This window comes from Phalacrocorax carbo, chromosome 13, assembly GCF_963921805.1.
Source record: "Phalacrocorax carbo chromosome 13, bPhaCar2.1, whole genome shotgun sequence".
In the NCBI taxonomy this organism is placed as follows: domain Eukaryota; kingdom Metazoa; phylum Chordata; class Aves; order Suliformes; family Phalacrocoracidae; genus Phalacrocorax; species Phalacrocorax carbo.
In genome coordinates this window covers 14462189-14483141 of record NC_087525.1, presented here as the reverse complement: position 1 = coordinate 14483141, position 20953 = coordinate 14462189, and the positions used below count along the sequence as shown (strand labels likewise).

General features: G+C 42.5%; 1 protein-coding gene across 1 annotated transcript; it reads right to left on the bottom strand.

The window, feature by feature from the left end:
* Positions 1–1425: 1425 nt before the first annotated feature.
* Positions 1426–15434, bottom strand: PLAC9 (placenta associated 9). Its single transcript, XM_064464885.1, has 4 exons — positions 15048–15434; positions 4155–4255; positions 3093–3213; positions 1426–1616 (listed from the first exon to the last, which is right to left on the bottom strand). Exons 1-4 carry the CDS (start codon positions 15103–15105, stop codon positions 1606–1608), a joined length of 291 nt encoding a protein of 96 aa, XP_064320955.1. The 5' UTR covers positions 15106–15434; the 3' UTR covers positions 1426–1605.
* Positions 15435–20953: the final 5519 nt, after the last annotated feature.

Genomic DNA, 20953 nt, shown 5'->3' with positions numbered 1-20953 from the left:
AACAGATACACAGGTTCTTTGGATTACCGGTGATAAATTCGCTGGTTACAAGGCACACATAAATACTAAGAAAATGAGCAATGCTGCTAGGCTACAAGTGCATTAAGCAAATATGAAGTGACACTAATGCATCAGAGATTTAAAGTGAAGCTATATAGAGGTTTCTAAGTTTTCCCAGGGAAACACTTGGTACAACCAAGTGCTCAAAACTTACCCAAAGGTGTCCCAGTGGGGGGGAAGAGAGGCTCAGCCCATCAACTGCTCCCAGAAGTCAGAGTGGTACGCGATGGTATCTCCCCTAACACCCTCTTTCTCTTAAACTATTTTATACCATTTTTTACCTTTCGGGTGGAGTGTGAGTGACTGTAGTCGTACATACCTTTATTACGAGTGGTGTAAAATTTCCTTGCTTTGCTTTTAAAGGTGTAGACTAGAAAAATTCAAAGCGCATCCCCAGTAAGGGGTAGTTGCACCTTAGAGGTGGGTAGCTTTGGGGGTGGAGGTGTGTTTTGGTATTATAATGATATTATGATGAGCAAAGTTCACCAAAAGGACAGCATTTTGTCAAAAGCATGACGGACCGTTGGCTCAGGGTGGCAAATAGGCGGTGTACCAGCGCCATGGTACCTAGAGTTCCCATTTATCACAGAGCCTGGCCGTGATGCCTCCACACTGCTCCACCCTCTGGACAACTCCTCTTCGAATCAGTACGCCAAGTTCTCCTGGCATTGCCGACATCTAAGGTTATGAGCCTAGGGAGCGTCCGTGGAATGGATTTCTTGCGTATCAGCTGCACTCCACCCTGAAAGCTTCTTCAATGCTGTACCTTTTCTAAAAACATAAGTTTCATTTCTAAGTAATCTCCAGCGATTATTCCACAATATGTGTGTTCTCTCTCTCCCTTCTGTAAAGATCAGGCAGGTCCTTTTTCCTAGAAGTTGTGTTGCTGTTTGTCGCGGAAGAAAATGGGGGCGTCACGGTGGCTGATTCTGGAATAAATTCTGGGTTGCACTGTCACTACGTCAAGGAAGAAGCACGTAAAGATTACAGAATAAGGCGGCTGTGCATCCAGATGACAGATTCTGACCGGGACGTGCAGGTAGGGCTCCTGTTTCAGTCAGTGGCAGCAATGTGACTGCTGTGTCCAAAGCCAGGCCCCTCCATACACTCATTTTTGTCAGACAATTCGGGCATATCTTGAGAGGAAACTGCAGCTGAAAGGGTTACCTCCACTGATCCACACCAATAGCAAGAGTTCACTTCTTTGCCAGGGAAGGAGTAAACTTTTGAATTACGGGAAGTTAGTTAGCTGTGCTTTAGTCCTGGACCCCACCTGTTCTTGTTTTCTTACTGAGGATGCTGTATTTAAAATGTAGTTTCAATAAAGTAGCGCTGCTGAAAGACTTAAAATACAAAGCTTTGAAATAGTGTCTAAAAGCAAATACCTGTTTATTATAAAGCACGGGAACACAGAAGGCAAACTACAGCTGAGGATTGTTCATCCCTGCTCAAATTCTGGAAACACAAGCTTATTAAATGAACAAAAGTGCAACTGTTTATGACGACCATACTGTTACGTTCAGCTGTTTTCTGTCTTCGCAGTCCTCAGCTGGTATCTGTACAGAGAAGAGTTGATGTAATTATTTTTGTTTATAAGATCAGGATCAATCTTTGTGGACAAACATTGTTTAAAACATGAATCCTGCTACTTTAAAGTGGGGAGCTGTCACTCTGAATCACTGAATCGGAGAAGGAAGGTCCTGCCTACAATTCTTGAGCTTTTTGGCAACTGTTGCAAGCTCTGTCTGAGTACTACTTACTAGACGTTTGTGCTGCAAATATGCCAAGGTTGACTTAGGATTTCTGTTTTAAATTCACTGTGACACTTTACTGGAATACTTTTCCTCTTCAAATAAATTATCATTGCAGGGGTGTAACTTAATTGTTACCTGTTAATTGGCCCTCACAGAAAACTGGAAATTTTAATGAATAACAAAGTTGGCGAGGACGTTATCAGTCATGGTGACCAGATCCATACAGCCAACTGCAAGAACTAGAAACCAACATAAACTCTACTGCTTTCTATTTGGAGCCCACCTTCTATCATGTAAGTGCACTATAGTATGCACATGTGTAAATAGCCACGTACAGCTATCTTAAATGAACAAATGAAAAAACCCAACACTGACAAAACTCGCTTCATAAATACATCATACCTGTCCACGAGAGGTTTATTTTCCACCAGGAGTGTGTCTCGCCTTGTTAAATGCACTATTGATATTTGGATGGAGAATGAAGAGGGCAGTATGAATAGTTGGTCTCATCCAAATAATTTCTGTTGCAGTTTAACTTATTCCAAAAACATTTATCCAGAAGCATGTTTTGTGTGAGGGGGCATGCGTATCAAAATTGGATTTAAGATATAAAAATGGTAATACTTCCAATAACTTCTTTTGTATCCTGTTGCTCTTTTTGTTTCATTTGTCACACATGAAACAAAAGAATCACAGGATCTTAAACTGGAAAAAGAACTTGAGATGGCTTAGCCTATCCTGCTGTTCTAAGATGTGATGCTTGTTTAAGGTTTCCAGTGCTGAGGAAACTACTGTCATATAATTTTGGTGGTTCACTGTCTGTATAAGAAAGCTTTACATTGTCTTTTGCTTGAGTCTTTCTTGCTGCATTATTTCGTGTTTTATTCACTTTTGCAATGGGGGAGAAAACACAGCTTTCATCTGGTAAAAGCCTTACTTGTTCTGCTGGGCTACATCAATATTCTTTCGGCTAAACGTTCCCGATTTAGCAACCTTTATGTTGCTCATGTGTCTAGCTCCTTGGCTGGGTTTGTGTTCGTTTAGTGGTTTACACACACCCCCACACCCCCACACCCCCTTTTCTTGCCCCTCTCTCTTCAGTGGTTGTTGAAGCTTGGTGTTCAAAACTGGATGCAGTATTTCAGCTGAGGCCTTAGCTGCACTGAATTGAATGAAGAAATTACGTCTTGGAGGGGAAGGGGAGAAAGGATGACATGTTTGGTAATCACATGTGGAACACTATTTTCAACTTAGGTTATATCCCACTAGATAACTTACCATCAAAAATGTCTATGAGTGGGGTTCCTGGAGCGACGGGGATGTTCGATGTTGTCTCACTGATGATGTTGAGAAGCGATTTGACTTCTGATTCTAGATGCTCCACTGTCTTTATTACCTTCTATTAAAAACAAGGGAGACAAATGGAGAACAGGGGTAGTCAAAGGGTCAAGTGGAAAGAATAGTACCAAATTTGTTAGTGGAAGTGCAAATCTCATGTCCCATAATGCTAACAGCTCATTTGATTTGTGTTGCGCATTGCAGATTTTAATCTTTCTTGTGTTATGCTGGCCTCTAGTGGCGCGAAGTATTAAAGCGTTGTTTTGCAAGAGTTAAATTGCAGCACCTCTGTATAAATATGAATCCATTTCTTGGAGGGGCCTTTCCATTAACTGGTTTTTAATTCTCTCCCATTTCTGAGCCACCATCATATCCAAGAAAAGAATCTGTACCGAAGATGAGAGGAGCTGATCGGGTGGAAAGAGGGCTGGGACTAGAGCAGGAGAGAGGTAACGTTGCCATTTGAGAACCAACAGCACGCAGTTTGGGAGCTACCCAGCTGGGAATAGTTAGCACTGGACATGTATCTTGTAAGCGCTTAAAACACCAGAGAAAAACATGAAAACTAGGCAGCTTTGCTAGAACCCTGGTCGTAGAGTTCATTTAGCTCTTGAGTGTCTGCAGGAGCAAGCAGAAACTCCACCATAAGTCTTGGAGTCACCTGCAGAATTCGCATCTAGCCAGGAGGAGATGTGAAACTTTACAGGTATCAGTTCTGAAATGGTTATATTAAAGGCACAGTGTTAAACATTTTAGAAAAGGCTGATACGTAACAGTCAGTGATTGGTTAGTCAGTTGTTTGGAATTCATCAAGATTATATGTTTCTGGTAATAATGGCTTTAGGCATAGTTACAAACCATAACATCTGAAAAAAATAGTCAGACCTTGAACAGAATAAAACGAAGAAAGGTCAGTGTCTAGAAACATCATTCTTCGTTCTTTGGCCAAAAGGGTGGGGCAGAGTCCTGGTAAGGTCCAGGAGCCAGTGTGATAGCTCTTACCTCTTCAATAATATCTAAGCGTTTCTGCATGGTATCATGTTCGTTACACCAACTTCCTCTTCCCAGACTTCCAGGTAATGCGCTGACAGGGTCCGCAGCAGCTGGAACGGCAGCCACAGTTAATTAGCAGGAGCTTTTTAATAGCGGTCCTTACCTTTCTGACTTCTGAGGTGGTATTTTGCATGCTAAACAGCGTTGTTTATGAAACCAATGTAGGAGTCCTGGCGAGAAACTGAACCTCTCTCCCAATAACTACAGCTGTACCCCAGTGCTGTGAAGGTCTCCTTGCCTGTGCCTGTTGTCACGGTTGGTTGGAACAAGGATTTTTCTCTGGCCAGGAGGTTTTTGGTTTGTTTTGTGTGTGCGTTTGTGTTACACAATCTGTTTTTCCTACCGGTGTAGGATAAGTTTATAGACTGTAACTCTGTCTCTACAAGTATAAAACCCGGGCATTGGGAAGATCTGCCTTACACATCAGTTCTCTTAGACCTTCTGCAGAAGCAGCAGGAATGGTAAAGCTTTGAAGAGTAGCTAAGCTTGTCCGCTTATGCCCCAAATGGATACAAGCCAGTGATTCCACTGAGCCAGAAACTTGTCCATAGCAGTCTGATTTTGCAATGGGAAGGGAAACAATAAAAGTGTGTACAGCTGATGCCAGATGCCATTTGCTGACCAAGTCACTCATGTACGGTGCTATATACAAAGTCACTTATCTCTGCCGGTTGTCTATATTTACCTCTCAGTACTCATGACCTCTTGCTCTTTGAATGTGTCATTCTACTGGCCCTACTCCATGAAGGGGCAGTACCTGCTGGTGTCCGTGCTTTAATGGAGCCAATTTTCTTTTCATAAGTTTCATGCAACATTCAGTAACAAATTTAATTATGTGTGCATAGAACTGCAGCAGAGTACTTTAAACCCCACTGCGGTGATAACGTATCTTGCTCCACGTAAGTTAGGTCTTGTTCTTGTCTGAGGCCTGAAGAAGCTCTGATAATGAGAAGGCAGCAGTAACTCATTCTGTTGTTGATTGTAACAGAGAGGAAGCTGTGAGTGTGTGCTACAATGAACAGTAAGAAATGTAAGAAGAGGAACTAGTCCTGTGTTCAGTACTGTTGTGTGAGAGCAGTGGTTTGGAACTGCTGCAGTGCTTCATCGCTAGTCTGCGCCAAAACTTCTGGAGTGTAGATGTGAGATGATGGAAAACATGTCAGTAAGGATTGTAGCCATTGCAGTTTGATGGGATGAGAGATACTGTGAGTTGGAATGCTCTCCTTGCAATTGGAGGGTGGCAGGGGAGAGGGTTAAAATGTGATCTGATGTACTAGTGGTTATTTAGAAATTGGTTTGGCAGAGCTTAAGAGAGAATTTTTGGTTGTTTATTTGTAACAAGATTTTGATTCGGGTTTTTTTGGTGCATTCACCAGGAGATGGTGCTGTTAGGACAGAAGCCCAAAGAACTAATGTACCTGTTTAGAGAAGACTGCTGAAATATGGCAGGTACTTAAACACTAGCTGCTTTGCATTTGCCCTTTTTTCCCTCTTTGCCGCTGTTGTTGGTATTTTGGGAGTGTTGTTAGCGCGTAAATTAGTGGTCAAGAGAACCATGATACTTCTCAGATTTGTTGTTTATTTAGATGTTTTTTTCTGCCATGGCCGGAACAATATGGAGATACTGAAATGCTGTGTAAGAAAGTGAGGTTACAAAGCAGTGGCCAGTCCTTGTCTACAAACCTTGGCTTTCTTAATAATAGGATAAAAGCAAGGTAAGTTCCCTTTTACAGTCAGAGATTAATAAAATTTCCACCTTTCCAATATTCCCAGCTCTAGTACTTTCAGTGTGAAGCCTGATGGCCCGATTCAGCTGTACTCTGAACTGCCACCCATCGTGTTGGAGAGCGGACCAAGGGCAAGCAGAAGTTATGGTGGTGAGGTAACTGCGGATCTGTTTTTGGCTGCTGGGAACATTCCCAGATCTAACTACAAACGAGCTGTGAAAAGAGGCAGCAGAAATCATTAGGTGGACTAAGAGCAAGCGGAAGGATTTAAGAAACCCCTGGGAGGTGATTTTTAACAGTATTAACCTAGCTGTAGAGGGCTGGATCACCAGGCTGGATGGAAAGTTTGAGTGAAGGCCAGCACCAGTTGTATGCAATTGTTAAAAGGAGCTTTTGGCCATAAGTTACATGCCAGGCTTGTTTAGTTTTGTCCGTTCCCTAGCAATGGAAATGCAAAAGGGTTAATGTTGGCTAGCTCAAGTTAGTGTTGGCCACTTCTTTCTCTGATCATGCACCTCAGATCATGCTGGTCCATTAAAGCCCAGAGCTCTGCTGTAGGAGAAGCAGAAGTAGCGGTCTGTCCTGCCCAAATCAGACTCTGACCCAGAGACTCTCTGGCCTTTCCAAACGGCTAACGGCACGGTGAAGGTGCCTGTTGGCACTGTGCAGGGGCTCCTTTCACCTTTTTCCTGATAGAAGACCTTAAATCTGCAAGATGTTTTTTTGAAGCAGAAATTATATAAGGTCTTATACAAAATGACCTTTTAATCATTCCTTTACCTTATCCTTTCTGTGTGAAAGAGGATTCTGTTCACACAAAGCTCAGCATTGTGCTGACTGCTGCTCTAGGCAGGTGTATGTAGATGGGGAGGTTAGATATGATGGATGACTGTCATTTGCTCAAAGCAGGATGAGCTGTGATAGGTATGTATAGCCAGCGTGAGGTTGTTGCATCTCACTGTGAGGTCAGCAAAACACTGCCCAGCTTTGTGTGCACATGGACATCTAGAGAAGTAGTTAACGAGTTGCTGTGAATGCAGGACTCAGTGCTTGGTTCCTTGGAGTGTCTGGTTCCTCCTCTCTTCTGGCACGGAGACAGACAGCTTTCTGGCACTCAGGGCATATTGCTGCGTTATCAACTGTAATGGGCTTACTGAAGGAGGAGGAGTTGTCTTGTCCTAGTTTGATGGAACTGTAAGATGTTACCCAGAATCACAGGACTAGTGCAGTGCCTAAAAAATCTGACAAATAGTCAAAGCCTAAGTGTCTCAGGAAGCGCCTGGCAGCTGTTGTTAGCGAGTGGTAAGAGTTAGTGGAAACCCAAGTGTGTCGCGTTCCCAGACCTCACAGGACAGAGTTGGCTGAGGGCTGGCTCACCAGAAACCCTCTGAGCACGTGTGTCTGTGTCTGATTAGCGACTCACACCGGAGCAGAGGTGCTCTTGCATTTGCGATTGCCCCTTCACCACTGCGCCAGAACAGGGTGCTTCAGGTGGATGGCTGCTGCTGCTGGCTGGGCAGCCAGTGCTTTGGTCAGTGTAGTTTTCTTCTGTTTTCTCAGCCTTGGCTTGAGGCTTTGGCTGCTAAAACCCCTGACTGTTACTTCGTTGCCTGCCTTTAGCTCTTAGCCCCCAGCCGCTGTCTCTGGGATGGGCTGTTCGCAGGACAAAACCAGTCCCTTGTAAATACGGCACGTATCCCGGTCACTATGGTCAGACACTCCAGCTGAAGCAATAATTTCCATGTGCTCAAAGAGAATCACATGTTGCTTATGAGCACTGCCCTTCTCTGTATTGCAGTTGGCGAAAGAAAATGACACGGTCTGCCTTTGGCACTGACCTCCTCCAGCAGCATCTCTACCTCACGTAATAACAGTAGTCACCTTGTAAAGGGAGTGAAGAATGGAAGGCTGCAAGCCTTGTAAGCAAAAGACTAATGGCCTTTTAGGATACTTCCCTGTACTTGCTCTCTTGTTGCTAAAGAAACATTTTTAAAATGTAAAGTAGAATTTTTACTTGCCTGTGTGTCAAAGCACATGCATAAGTGCAGAAAACTTGGATAGTAAATTTTGAAGCTAACAGCTTTTAAAAGTAAACTATTCTTTGTATACTGTATAAATGACATATTTAAAATGTGTGGGTATTTGCAACTTCTGACAGCTTAAGCAAGTGTGTAGGAGGCATATTTCAATCTCTTAGATATCTAATTTGAAGCGTAACAGATTACTTCAGGCAGATAGTTGTTGTAACATTTCAATATGGCAGAGAGAACACAACCTTTCAGTTAATTTCCCATCTGCAAATTCCCACCACATGCTTCCTGCAAGTGAGACGCTTAGTTCAATTCTTGAAGTCTATAGTATTTGAGATATAGATAGTTATTTTCCACCAAGAATCAGAGCTCTGTTGTTCAAGGTAAGAAAATAACCTGTGTCTGTCTTCCAATGATTAAGTCATCCATGCTACATCAATGGTCCCCATAAAGCTGAGTAGTTCTAACTGCCCTGTGCTGTGATAGTCAGACACCAGTAGATGGAGCAGGAAAAGGAATCCTTGAGTTCATTGCTAATAAGGATATGTTTTAATAGGAGAATATGGTCGTGTCTGAAAGAAGTAGCACGGTGAAGAATAAAGATCTATGTATCATGGTCAGCCTGACGGTACAAAACTTGATCTTATAGCAGGGGACAGAAAGAGCAATCAAGTAAGAAGTAAAACAACCTTAGCAAACAGGGCAAAGGCCTTAGTTTCAGATCACCTCTCAGTTAAGCTCCTCTGCCTCCCATACTTTTGATACATTCCCCCAGCCTCCCAAGATGTTGCTTCCACACACTCCCTGAAGAAGTCCTCTTCTAGGACCATCAGGATTCTGTCTATCCAGACGCTGTTAAATGGTTCATTTTGATCATCCAAGCTGTTGCTGATGTTGAGCATCAGAATAAACCTGAGCAACTGTTTCTTCACTGTCATTTGCTGCTCTTACTAAGACTGACAGGACTGGGGGTACGCAACCCCACAGATCTGGTAGGTTTTTGTAAGTATCCTTCCTAAAGATGCATTGCTGGTCAAACTGAAGTTACAGGCTTGACATAGAAATTACTGCTGGATTGGGTTCTTTGGTCTGTGTTATGGAAAAGGTCAAGCTGAGTGACCATAATGTCCCCTGTGGTCTTACAGTCTATAAAAGTCCTTTTGCATTATTCTGTGATCAGTGTGGTTTTGAAAGTTAACTGAGAGTTCATGTTGTGCTCAGTAGGGAGTAAAACAAAGCAGGCCACAAGCCAAATGAAAGACAAGTGAGATTGAAACAGGAACCAGATGGCAAATAAGGAAGCCTGAAATCATGTGATAGACCAAAGGGGATAAAGGCTAACATGTGTAACTCTTCAAGAAAACATACACTGCTGTGTGTTCATATTTGCACTGCCTTGGGTTTGGCAGTATCATTTTAGTCCTGGAGCGTATAGCATAAGGAAGCCAGATAGCTTTTAATGAGAAAATGAAGGGGTAGTAATGGGTTTATCTTCCAATAGGAAAAAGGTCATGAACCTGAGTAATTGAGTTCAAATGGTGAACCCCCTAACCAGTTTGGGAAGAATGCGACAGACCTCTGAAGGGATTTACTGATCCTTGCTTAAATTATTCTTTGTCTACATATAAGTGTTGGGCTCCACTTTAACATGTATATATAATTTTGAAGTGTTAGCTCAAGAAATTACACAGTTTACACAAGTGGTTGGTGAAGTTAACTTGCAGCCAAATACAGGAAAGATGAAATTGCTGTGAATCTGAGCTGATACTAGTACTGTCAGTATTAGTGCTTTCAGACCTAAGACCATGTTAAGCCAAGACTGTTAGCCATATTTAATTCTGGGGGCCGTTCTTAAAGGCATCAAGCTTAGTTTCCAGTTTTGTCAACCCTTAATTACGTTGGCATCCCTAGATATGGAAGTACTAGATTAACTTTCTGCACCACCACCAGTTTCATTATCACCACTGTGCCGAAATTAATTTTAAGCTGCACTATATATAACTTAATCCGTATCAAATTTTATTGTTAGGACACCAAAGATAATTGATTTGGATAGAATGTGTTGTATTGGAAATGGTTTTTAACGCACAGATTGTCTCCAAATTCGTACATGCTCAGGAGCATGCCTTTAGCTGGACATAGAGCACCTTCCAGGCTGTAACCCATAAAATGCTGCCAAATGCTTAGCTGTGATTTAGGCACCTCTGAACGTCTTTCTAGAGTTCAGAGTTTTCAGTTTTTTAAGGATAAGGGAATTCTTGCCACCTTTAGTGATTGCAATAAAGACTGCAGGAATTGTAATAAATATGTAAAATTTCTTAGCTTCTTATATATTATCATAGGTTACTATACTTCATACTGGAGGCAACTTTACTTGGCTCTAGCTTTTATGGCAGAATGACACTGCAAATTCCATACAGGGCAAAAATGGAGTATCCAAAGAGGGAGACGGAAGGTAGGCGTTGTGTATTAGACAGAGAATTGACACTAGAAACCTCTTCTGGAATTTGGGGGGCGGGAGAGGATTGGTTTGGTTTGGAGTTCTTAAAATCATTTCAAGAAGGTACATTGAAAGTTTTTAATGCTTGATTAGGGGTTAATCGGTAATCTGTACATTCACTGGATATTTCAAACGCTACCTGAATGTCAAGTCTTGGAAAGATCTCAAACATGAAACAAAATCCAAGGGGCTCCTCTGGTATCCAAGATTCATGAGCCTCTGGTAATAACGGAAACATCCTGAAATAAGTTTCTTCCATGAAATTAATTTTAATATACATTTTAGAAGCTAAATAACTATATCAGAAAGTCAAGTTCCAAACTTGCAGACCTGGTTCATACTCTGTTTATCAAAACGTAGAATATGTTACTACGAATATTATTTGGGATCCTAGATCAGTTAAGATTGAACTTAAATTCTTTTTTTCCCTGAAAGAGAAGGACCGAAGAGGATCTCGAGCATGGTGGGATGGATTGCATTAGCGAAGGTTCGTCAGGGTATCAGCCTACCAGTTCTCACTTGTCTGACTTGTCTGTCCCATCAACCTACACGTGAGATGCCATGTTGTGATACGTTCTCACCTGTGCTTGTGAAATACGCAAAATCAGAAAGGGGACTTGATAGAAAATCTTCCTGACTGGAAGATGGCTGCCACGTATTTCTGTGTAAAACAACTTCATTTGGAGGAAGTTTTTGCTATCATGATCCACATCATTCTCGCTTCGCCAGGAGATTCAGCTCCTGCTTACCCAGCAGCAGAGACTGAGAGGGAGTGTACAAGGCCCGGCACAGTTTGTGCTGCTGTGGGCACTCTTCTTTCCAGGCACAGGAAAATCTGGGGCCCCTGCCATGGCTGTCTACCAGAAGCAAAATTACTACCTGAAAATCACTTTTCTTCTTCTGCTGTCTTACCTTATTTGTGATCAGAAGCAGCACTTAAGTTTTGTATATTTTCATTCCAAGGAAGGATGATGATAATAAAATGTTCCTGTAAAGGAGCTGTTGGCTTGGAATATGTTTCCAGAATGCTGGCCTTCTGAACAAGCAGCCGGGAATATCCTCTTGCGCTTGTTGCTGCGATGGAAAACGACCACAGGGAATTGGACTGATAAGAGACGTCGGCTACATAATGTGCAGGTAGGTTACTCGAATTGGTGCTGTAACTTTCAGTGGGATACCGTGATGCTTTGGGCAAACAAAACTTTTCCTTTGCTATGGTTTTATTTCTGTGTGAATATATATTTGTTTTGGAAACTAAGGCAAAGTGTTAGGAGGATCATAGCTAGTAGTAGCTGTATAGGACATACCTGGGCGTGGAGAAGGGGATGAGCCGTTTTAGGAAGAAGAGGAGCTGTGTTGTAGCATATGTAAAGAATATAAGTTGTGTAGAATGAGTGAGCTTAAGGCTGGTTTGAGAATGGAGGAGGTGAGGTAATGAGCATTTGATGCCACCATCAATTTGATGACCGCTGGTATCTGGGGATAAAGAGTTTTCAATTTTATGAGGACATGGCTTTTGGTCTGTGTTTAGTAATAAGAGCTACGGTCATGGGGAGTGGGTGAGGTGAGACTGTGACTTATTAGTCAGCTCTGTGGTTGTGTACTTTGCATATGAGTCAGTTATGGTAGTAGAAAGAAATATGATAGTACAATGAAAGCATATCCTTGTAGTGGGTTTTTTTCCTAGTACTTAAACAAGTCTAAGAGCTTGCTTGGAGATCTGTTTCCCTCTGGCACACAGTTCTTGTGTTCTGCAACAACTCGGGAAGTAGAATAGTGCTATAGAGAGAGAAATCTATAGATATACACACACATACATACCAGATCCTGGCATTCACAGCCAAGGCTCACAACTGCTTCAACCAGAGCAGATAAGCTGTGTTTATAAATACAGCTGCATCCTGCAGATGAACAGCAGGAGTCCTATATTTCTAAACCCCTGACTTTTTTTGGAGTTTGATGTTAACCTTTGCTTTACACATGGAGCTTACAAAGACCACAGAACTTAAATTCCTTTCAACTAAATATAACAAAGCATAGGGTTTTACAGATATATAAAAATCTGGAAAAAGGGTCACTTCTGTGCAGAACCCCTATCTTCATATCCCTCATGGTCTTAAACACACCTACATCTGGGTACGCTTTGTTGTTCTCCTTCCTTGTTGGAGCTCAGAGATGAGTGTTTGCAAAGACTGTAATCCTTGCATTGGCGACAATAATGCTGGTAAGTTTCTAAAAGGACAGAAAATACATATAACGTGGGGTATAGGTTAAACCACTAATAGTTTATTAGTAGAGAAATGCGGGTCCAAGTCTGGTTTAAGATAGGACATCTCTCCTAAATTTTTATTGTGGATTTAATTCTACGGTGCAGTAGTTTAATCTCTTGGAGGCAAAATGCTGTTCTGTGAGAATGCAAGTAGTCAAACTGAGGCAAAAGCAGGCTGTTTTGAAGGGATTTTTTTTTTCTCTCCAGTTTCTAGGCAATGGTGTAGCATATAGATTTTATCAGCTTTGATATTGCATGTGGATATCAGAGGATCCAAAATGTTCTGAGAAGTCATAATACATTAGCTGGATGAAGAAAAACATTCTTACACTTGGTTTCCTTTAACTCGTAGTTAAAACTGAAGGCAACTTCTCCTGTTTAAAAGCCAATCACGCCAGAGCATGGAGTATTGAGCAGCAAGGCCTCCACTGGAGCTCTCCTGCTGCTGTCTCCCTAGTAGCATGCTCAGTTTTTGGTTTGCTCAGCTAAATGGAGAGCGTCAGTGGCACCAGCCTGCTTGCCAGATACTTGTTTACCTGGGGACTCCAGGTCACCTCTCTGCCATGCATAAGCATGCAGCAAAGACTTTGCTGTTGGAGTGCTGCTCCCCGCGGAACCATTGGCCCAGAGGTTTTTTGCAAGAATGGAAACACGTTTAAACGGGGCAGATGTTGGATGCTGTGCCCCAGGCTACACCGTGTGCTACATTTGAGCAGCACCCCACAAACTAACCCAGCACCAACAGCAAGAACTAGAAACTGCAGCCATTAGGCAGGAGCACGTGGTTGTGACCAGAAGGGCTCCTGCGCCCGCCTCTCCTCCTCAGCTGTGTGAAGGCTGAGCTCGACGAATATGAGATTGTTCATGTCAATGGCTGAATTAAAACATAAATTCTGCTTTTGCCAACTCCAAACCATTTGTAAGAGGAACCTGTGGGCGTTGGGAGGGAGGATCTGTAAAGAAGTCAAAAGTTACATTCCCTGACTCAAAGGTAGCAAAGGGAAAGCGGGGGTGACATTTTTAAGCCTGTCAGCCAGCCAGGGTGCTCCCTTGGCTGTGGCAGACACAAAATTTCCCATCTTATATCAAGTACGCCTTTGAGAGAGCGAAAATGATACCCTGAGCCGCTACCACCTGGCACAATACTGGCGATTAGTCTCCACTGCTGTTATTATTCCAGTACTATTCTATTTAGCTGGATTTTATCTGAGTTTGCTAATGATTTCAGCTTTAAACCATCCTTTTGGGGGAATAAACAAAAACATTCTTCCATGTTTCCTTCTTTAATTTCACTTTTTTTTTTGTGTAGCTCACAACACACAAGTGTATAGCGAGTACTTGGAGTGAAAAGAAATTATAGTGCCCTCGCTGGGGTACTGATATTTCAGTTCATCACTGATAAACATTACAAAGCCAGCTGGGTGGGAGGGAGTCAGGGCAAGGAAGAGTGACTAGGACTTTGGGGCAGAAGGGACTAAGTTTTTTTTTCAGGAAATGTTTTGATTGTGATGGAAACTTTCTACCCTGCCATGAAATACAAACATTGTGTGTTGTCAAGAAGTAAGAGCAGAGGGAAAATAAAGCTGGGCCTCAGCTAGCAGAAAACACGTAATACAAACAGGCTGGGAAGCCAGGTTTGTGGTTGCACGGGGACTATAAACCCCTGAACTAGCCAAACTGAATAGCTTTCAGTCACACTGTCAGCTACAATGTGATTACAGGTTATTCCGGCAATAATCTGTTGTTACTGAAAGTAAAATTCAGATGCAAGCTTATCAGATGTTCTGTGTTATAGTTCGTAGTCTTAAGAAATTTCGAGAAGGCGTTATGTGCCTCAAATCTCAGGATTAAGCAGAAGAGAAAAAAAATGTGGTGCTGTTACCAGCAAATCTAAAAAGAATGTTTTAAATAAAGGAAAATCTTTCTCTGTTCACCTTGAACTCTGATCTCATTTCTGAGTGGATTAGTGTGTATGTTAATAAGGCTGCTGGAAGAGTAATTATGGAAATGCAGGGCACTGGCTGCAGCACCTGAATGCGGTTCTAAATTTCTGAAAATACAGTGATAGTATTTCCTGTGAGAAGTGAAAAATCTCTACCGAAGCAATATGCCTCCAGGACAGACTTCAATAGCACAAAGATGGACATTTTCCTGTTAAAAACCATATTCCCACAGAATTTTGACACATACCTGTGCCACCTTCATGTAAAACTCAGAGTAAGCAATTCTTTACCTCCCCCTTCCAAACCATGCAAAGGCTTTGACCATGCTACGGTTAAGCTACAGTTTCTGCTTTGCAAGCTCGGAATCACTTACCCAAAAGATCGTGCTCCTGCAGGACTAAAATAAACGCTAGCGCCCAAAGGAAAAGCATGGTTTCAGCCTCTCCAAGCTCTGCCGTAGTCCTGGTGGAGAGCCCTGCAGCCTCCCTCCCCGGCTTCACATCGACTCCTCCGTCCAGCCGTTCGTGCTGAGGTTTAGCCAGAGTTAGGAGGAAATATGCCCAGGCTGAGCCAAGATTCTTGAGCTGTTCTCTTTTGCTTCCCTCCTTTTAAAAAGCACCCTTCCAGCTCCACGCAAAGTCCATTTACCCAGGCAAGCTGGCAGAGGTCCAAGCTCCCCAAAGTTGTTTTTCTTTTTACCCTTGTTTTTATTTACACAGACTACAGCTGGAATGTGCTGAAGCACTTTGGATCCTGTAAATATAGCAAGTGGGGCAAGAAAAGGAAGGGAGAAAGGAGGAGGAAGGGGTGCCGGATGTTTCTTTCCCTGTAGAATTTCATCTAGGGCGGGGAAAGCAGGAACACTGGAAAACACAATATCTTTAGATCTTTTGAGCTTACAGGGCTTTTTCCATTATTTGTTCATTTTGAAGATTGTAGAAACATCTTTTTTGGGCAACATGAAGCGTGGCAGCGTCATGGGAGGTGGCAACTGGCGGTGGTGCTTTGTTTGGACGGTATCGTAGGAGCTCCTGAGGAGCCGTCTAAGCTCTTTTCAGTTTGGCAGGCTTTTGAAATAGGTTAGACTTGGTAACACCACATGCAAAAATAGCGCTGCTAATGGTATTCTGACAACGGGCGTGATTTTTAGCAGGATCTTAATTAAATGTTAATTGCTTGTCTTGAGGGTTCGTGGGTGCTGACTGGCTAAGTGTCAGTCTTTGACTCCACTAGACTGGTGTTCATGACTTAAGGTATCTCCTTCCTGGTATTGTTCCTCATATTGATTTAAGTTAAGTTACCTTTTTCAAGTTATTGCAAGTAAAAGGTGAAAGGCCATTAGGGTGTCCTACCTAATCCTAAAGGCCGTTGTCCAGGACCATTGAATATAAAAACCTGCAAACATAGAACAGGTTTCCTTAGTCTTTACTACCTCCCTAGCAGTCAGAAATCAAGTAATTTGAATAAGATATCTGAAAGTGAGCCTGTAGAGATGCAATCATAGAGTTCAAAGTATAATCATCCTCAGTGACTTCCAAATCACGTTAGATTGCAAGCTCAATTACAAGGCAAAACAGCCTCAGTAATAAAGATTCTGTGCCTGGAATTTAGCTGATAACTTTGCTGAGGCTCTGAGCAAAACAGGGCACAGAACAGCCTCGGTGTGTATTGAGCCCTCAGGGCTGGTGCTAGTAAGCTAACATGTTTATGAAATAAAAACTACATTGGCTGTAAGAATTAGAGTGGCAGTGTTGTCCTGGGTGTTTTGGATGAAATCACTATGTTGCTACACAGGGAATTCTTGTTTTGAAAAAAATTCTGATCATTCCTGCTGAAAAACTACGTACATTTTAATCTTGTTAAAAACATGTCTTTGGAGAGGAACTGCAACAGGTTACGGGTTCTCCGCTCTCTGTTTTACTCTGTGTTTGACTATGAGACGCTGATGTGGTAGGCTGTGCTTTCTGAAGTGAGAGATTATCTGTGTGCTGTCTGTGCTGTGGAGAGAGAAGGCTGAAGGGCGGAAGAAGAATCTTCATGAATAGTTGGCTGCTGTGTTCTGAATGCGTTTGTCCTTTACTGTTGTCCGTCCTTAAGCAGAATCACGCGATGTGTTCTCTGTATTGCAAAGGGACCCTGTCTGCGGGTGCTCTTCTGCGTGCTCTCTGCCGTCCTCTGTACCATGCTATTGAAAAGCAATGAACATTCATTGAATCGGTTTTCCCTTCAACACGATATAAAAAACAGCGCCATTTCCGTTCCAGACCACCTCTGCTGAGGTCACTCACCCCCTTTAAAGCACTTTTCCTCAAGGTTCCTCCTGAGTTGCTCTCAGGCTCCTGGAACAGTTCGGTCCCTCCAAGGCACTTGCTTCTTAACTTTTACATATTGTGTTATGTTTGACCATAGCGAGGTGCTGGTCTGATAGCCACGGAGAACTAAACAAAATAGTGAGGGTTTTCTCTAGTATCATACTCCAGGGGTTGTTTCTGTCATGAGAGAGAAGCTTTTTCCACTGCAGGGAAATGCAGCCAGAGAGAATACTTCTGCCAGGTGGGATTCTGGTGTTCAGTAGCACTAACCAAGATCATCAAAATTCTCAGGACAGTTAATGACCTAAGGTGACTTGCGTTATTTATAAATACTCAGAATGAAGCTACAGACGAAGACAACTTAACTAGCAACATGAAGCACAGAAAGTCCAGGGTGTGTGACAGAAATCATTAAATTGCAAAGCAGATTTTTTTTCAGTGCAAGACAGAACACTTGAGATCAGCAGAAAGAATATGATACAAGCCTATTTGTCTTCTGAAAAGTTAGTCAGTAACTGATTACCATCAGAGAAAGCATTCTTCAGCATATTCATCTTGGAAATGTCCATATATGAGAATATAATGAGATCATATGAATATAGGTTTGCACAAAATCCAGCTGTTGAGATGTTCCCAAGATACCAGCAGCCAAAAAAAGCATACCAGTGAACAGGGATGTGAATTTTTGCCAGCAGGCAGTCTGGTGAAAGGGAGAGCAAACATAAGGATTAAGTCTATTTTGGGAGTGGGTTTTTTCATACAGTCTTTCTGTATCTCTTTCTTGGACTAGTCAAATGCCTGGCAAAAGCAGTAAATAAGTGCACAGTGATCCCACTGAGTGCACAGGGAGGAGGAACAGAATAAACAAAGGACATGTGTCGGCAGACGACACATGTGCTGTGTGAAAAAGATCACATTGTTATGAGGCATGAAATCCTGCAGCATGGGCTGACGGAGGATATGGCTGAGCGTACGCTTGGCAAAAATTGGAGTGCGCTGTACTGCAGTCCCTTGGGACTTTATGTGCGACAGAGAAAATTAAGTGGAGATTTCTTTAGAGAACAAAAATATGGTAGAAAACCCATCCTTGTAGGGAGAGGAAAGCACCCTACACTGAAGAGAATGAAATGAAAGAGAATAGTCTCTATCCTGGATTTAACACTGGTAGATGATGAAATCATTGCAAGGTTCATGTGTCCTGCCTACCTGCCCCTGGGAGAAGATTTGTGTCCTTTAGGGACGATGGAGGTTCCTTAATACAAGCTTAATATCTGCTAGCTGCTCATGCCCAGAAGTTCTTGCTACTTGGAGGCTGTTGAACACCTTACGTAAAATGAGGCCTGGTTCATGATCCGTTTAGAAGGGGTCAATTATTTTCACTCTAAATTTACTCAGTTTCTGCGTGCTGGGTTGAAACACTAGTTGGATAGATATGGAAGGAAAATTTTGTCACCTGGAGAGGCTGATTTTCACAGAGTAGGGATGCAGCTTGTGGACTGCTTCTAAGGGAAGCAGAAGCTTGCTCTGCAACCAGTACATCTGGTGAACAGATGAAAGGCCTCTTGCAGTGGTGCCTTCACCAGAATGAAGTAGGCATTGCCATTTAAAGCTTTTGATAGAAGTGACTCTTAGCACCACATCCCTGATGGTCTCCGCTGAGCCTCCATGTCTCTCTTGTTCATGGGGCAGCCCCCGTTGGTGTTACAGGTCTGTAGGCTGCAGCCTTCAATGTGTGAACACCTTCAGGTTCTGTACCACTGCAATCCCCTCTCCAGCCCCTTCTATATCAACTTGTACTAGTGTTTATTATCTTGATTTGCAAGGGACATCAAAAAGTATGAAGTTCTCCTCCTATTGTCATAAAGGCATAATCTCTGATGCTGTCGAAAGAAGTGTCACATGGTTGATGGTATGAGGTACGTCAGATTAGCTGTGTCTGTAATTGTACCCACCCTGGAGAAGTTAACAAACGTATGTGTCACGGAGCGGACAACTCTGACCCAGCCTTCTCCAAAACATTTTATTTTGTACTACGCCTAAAGCCAACAGTGAGTCAGCTACAGAAATTGACTCTCTTGTGTCATCTTGGTGCCAACACACTAGGCTGGATTCTTCTTGCCAGCATTAGGTAAGCATCTGATGGCTTCAGGCTGTTTTGCATCTGTGGCTTCAGCTTCCTGAGCAATCATCTGTGAGGAAACTGAATCAGAAAGCTGAAGGAAAAGGCGGCTCACATGGAATGCAAGTGAATGATGTCATTTGTTCTGGATCTTTCACCTGTTGCTAGTTCCTTTCATTTGACAGATTTCACGCATTTTATGAAGCCTGGTCATGCTTCAGAAGCCCCTATGAGATATGGTATGCAGCGTGCCTGCCCGTTTTAGAGAAAGGAAAACTTTGTACCAGCAAAGCTGGACCAACTATATTCCCAGCTAAATCAGTGACTCAGAAATGGACTCTTCACTCCCAGCCTTGTATTGCACACATGGTGACCTGATAATGTGTGCTATATTTTCTATTATGGAAGGCTGCATCCCTTTGCTGTTGTAACCTCACGTCCACCCATTTGAGTCACATAAAAATGTGAACTAGATCTGTGAGTCCATGGCAGATAATATTCCCGAAAATAGTACTCATGGGGGAAGGACTTGATTATTCCCAAATTAGAATTACTCAGCTAGTGTCTTTAGGAGATCAATATTGCAAACCAGCCCAATTAAATGAGATAATTACTTGAAACTGGACCAACATTTTTATTCTGTGAAGGAGTAGCTAATGTCTGAGAAGCTATTCATCTGTTACATAGCACCTTGCTGAACACTAGTCATGGCAAATGGCAGTAAAGCAGAGGTCTGTGTTACTTAACATCTGTGTACCTTTCTCCATTAGGCAGTGAATCAGCCGTGTACATGATGCCTTTGAATATAGGTAATATTTACCATATGAGTGACTTGTGAAGTGGAGATATCTAATGAAACAGAGAAACAACTGGAAATAAATCCCATTTTTGATTACTAGCCAGCCTGTTCTCCTTTCCTCTTAATTACCACAAGTTCATGGACAGATATAAGGGAAAGAATGACTTGCCAGAGAGGGAAGCCAAGCTAATCACTCCACTGGTATTCCTCTGCAAATTTACAGTATGTGTATTATTTTACAGCCAATGTAGTAAATATCCCAGGTTGAGACTCCTTTTAAAATACGTGTGTCAGAGGAAATGCAATACTGGAGCAGGATGGTAGTAGGTCCTTTCCTATTACAGATCCCTCCCACCTTTAGCTGCAGTTTTTCGTCAAGTGTGCCTCCGACACATGCTCCTGGGCAGAGATTGAGCAGGAATGAGTATGAATTTTTGCATCCTGCTGCCTGCATAGTTAATCACATGGTGGATCCTGTCCAGCAAGATTCCCCAACAGTACAGCTAGCTATTACTGTATGGTACTGGCTTCTCACCTCTTTAATTCCAGCTGCGAAACTGCATTAAAATACAATTTAAATGCTTTCATAATGCCACTGTTTAATAAGAGAACTTGTGGTACCTGCCATAGGGCAATTGTGTAATCATGAATGGGAAGAGAAGTCTCCATGAAAAAATTTCTATTAAAAGCTGATGCAAGGCACAAAAAACCTCGTGAGAGTATGAACAAATTAATAGATTAACAAGATTAGCATGCACCACAACCTCTGGCGGCAGGGCATTAATTCAGATTGTTAGAAAACAGATGTGGACTCTGGATTCTTGTCCTCCACCCCTTATACTGAATTTTTTTCTAATGAGATCCTTGAAGTGTGATCAGTTCCATATGTGTTTAGGGGGAAGGCTGCTGGTGGTTACACCTGCTATTAGTTTACTGCATCTGCGTGGATATTCTAGTTAGTGTTAAGGATGAAACAAATAAGAGCAAGATTTATCACCTGAAACGAAGTCCTTGCAGGAAATCAGGGCAGCATGGATGCTTTTTCAAAA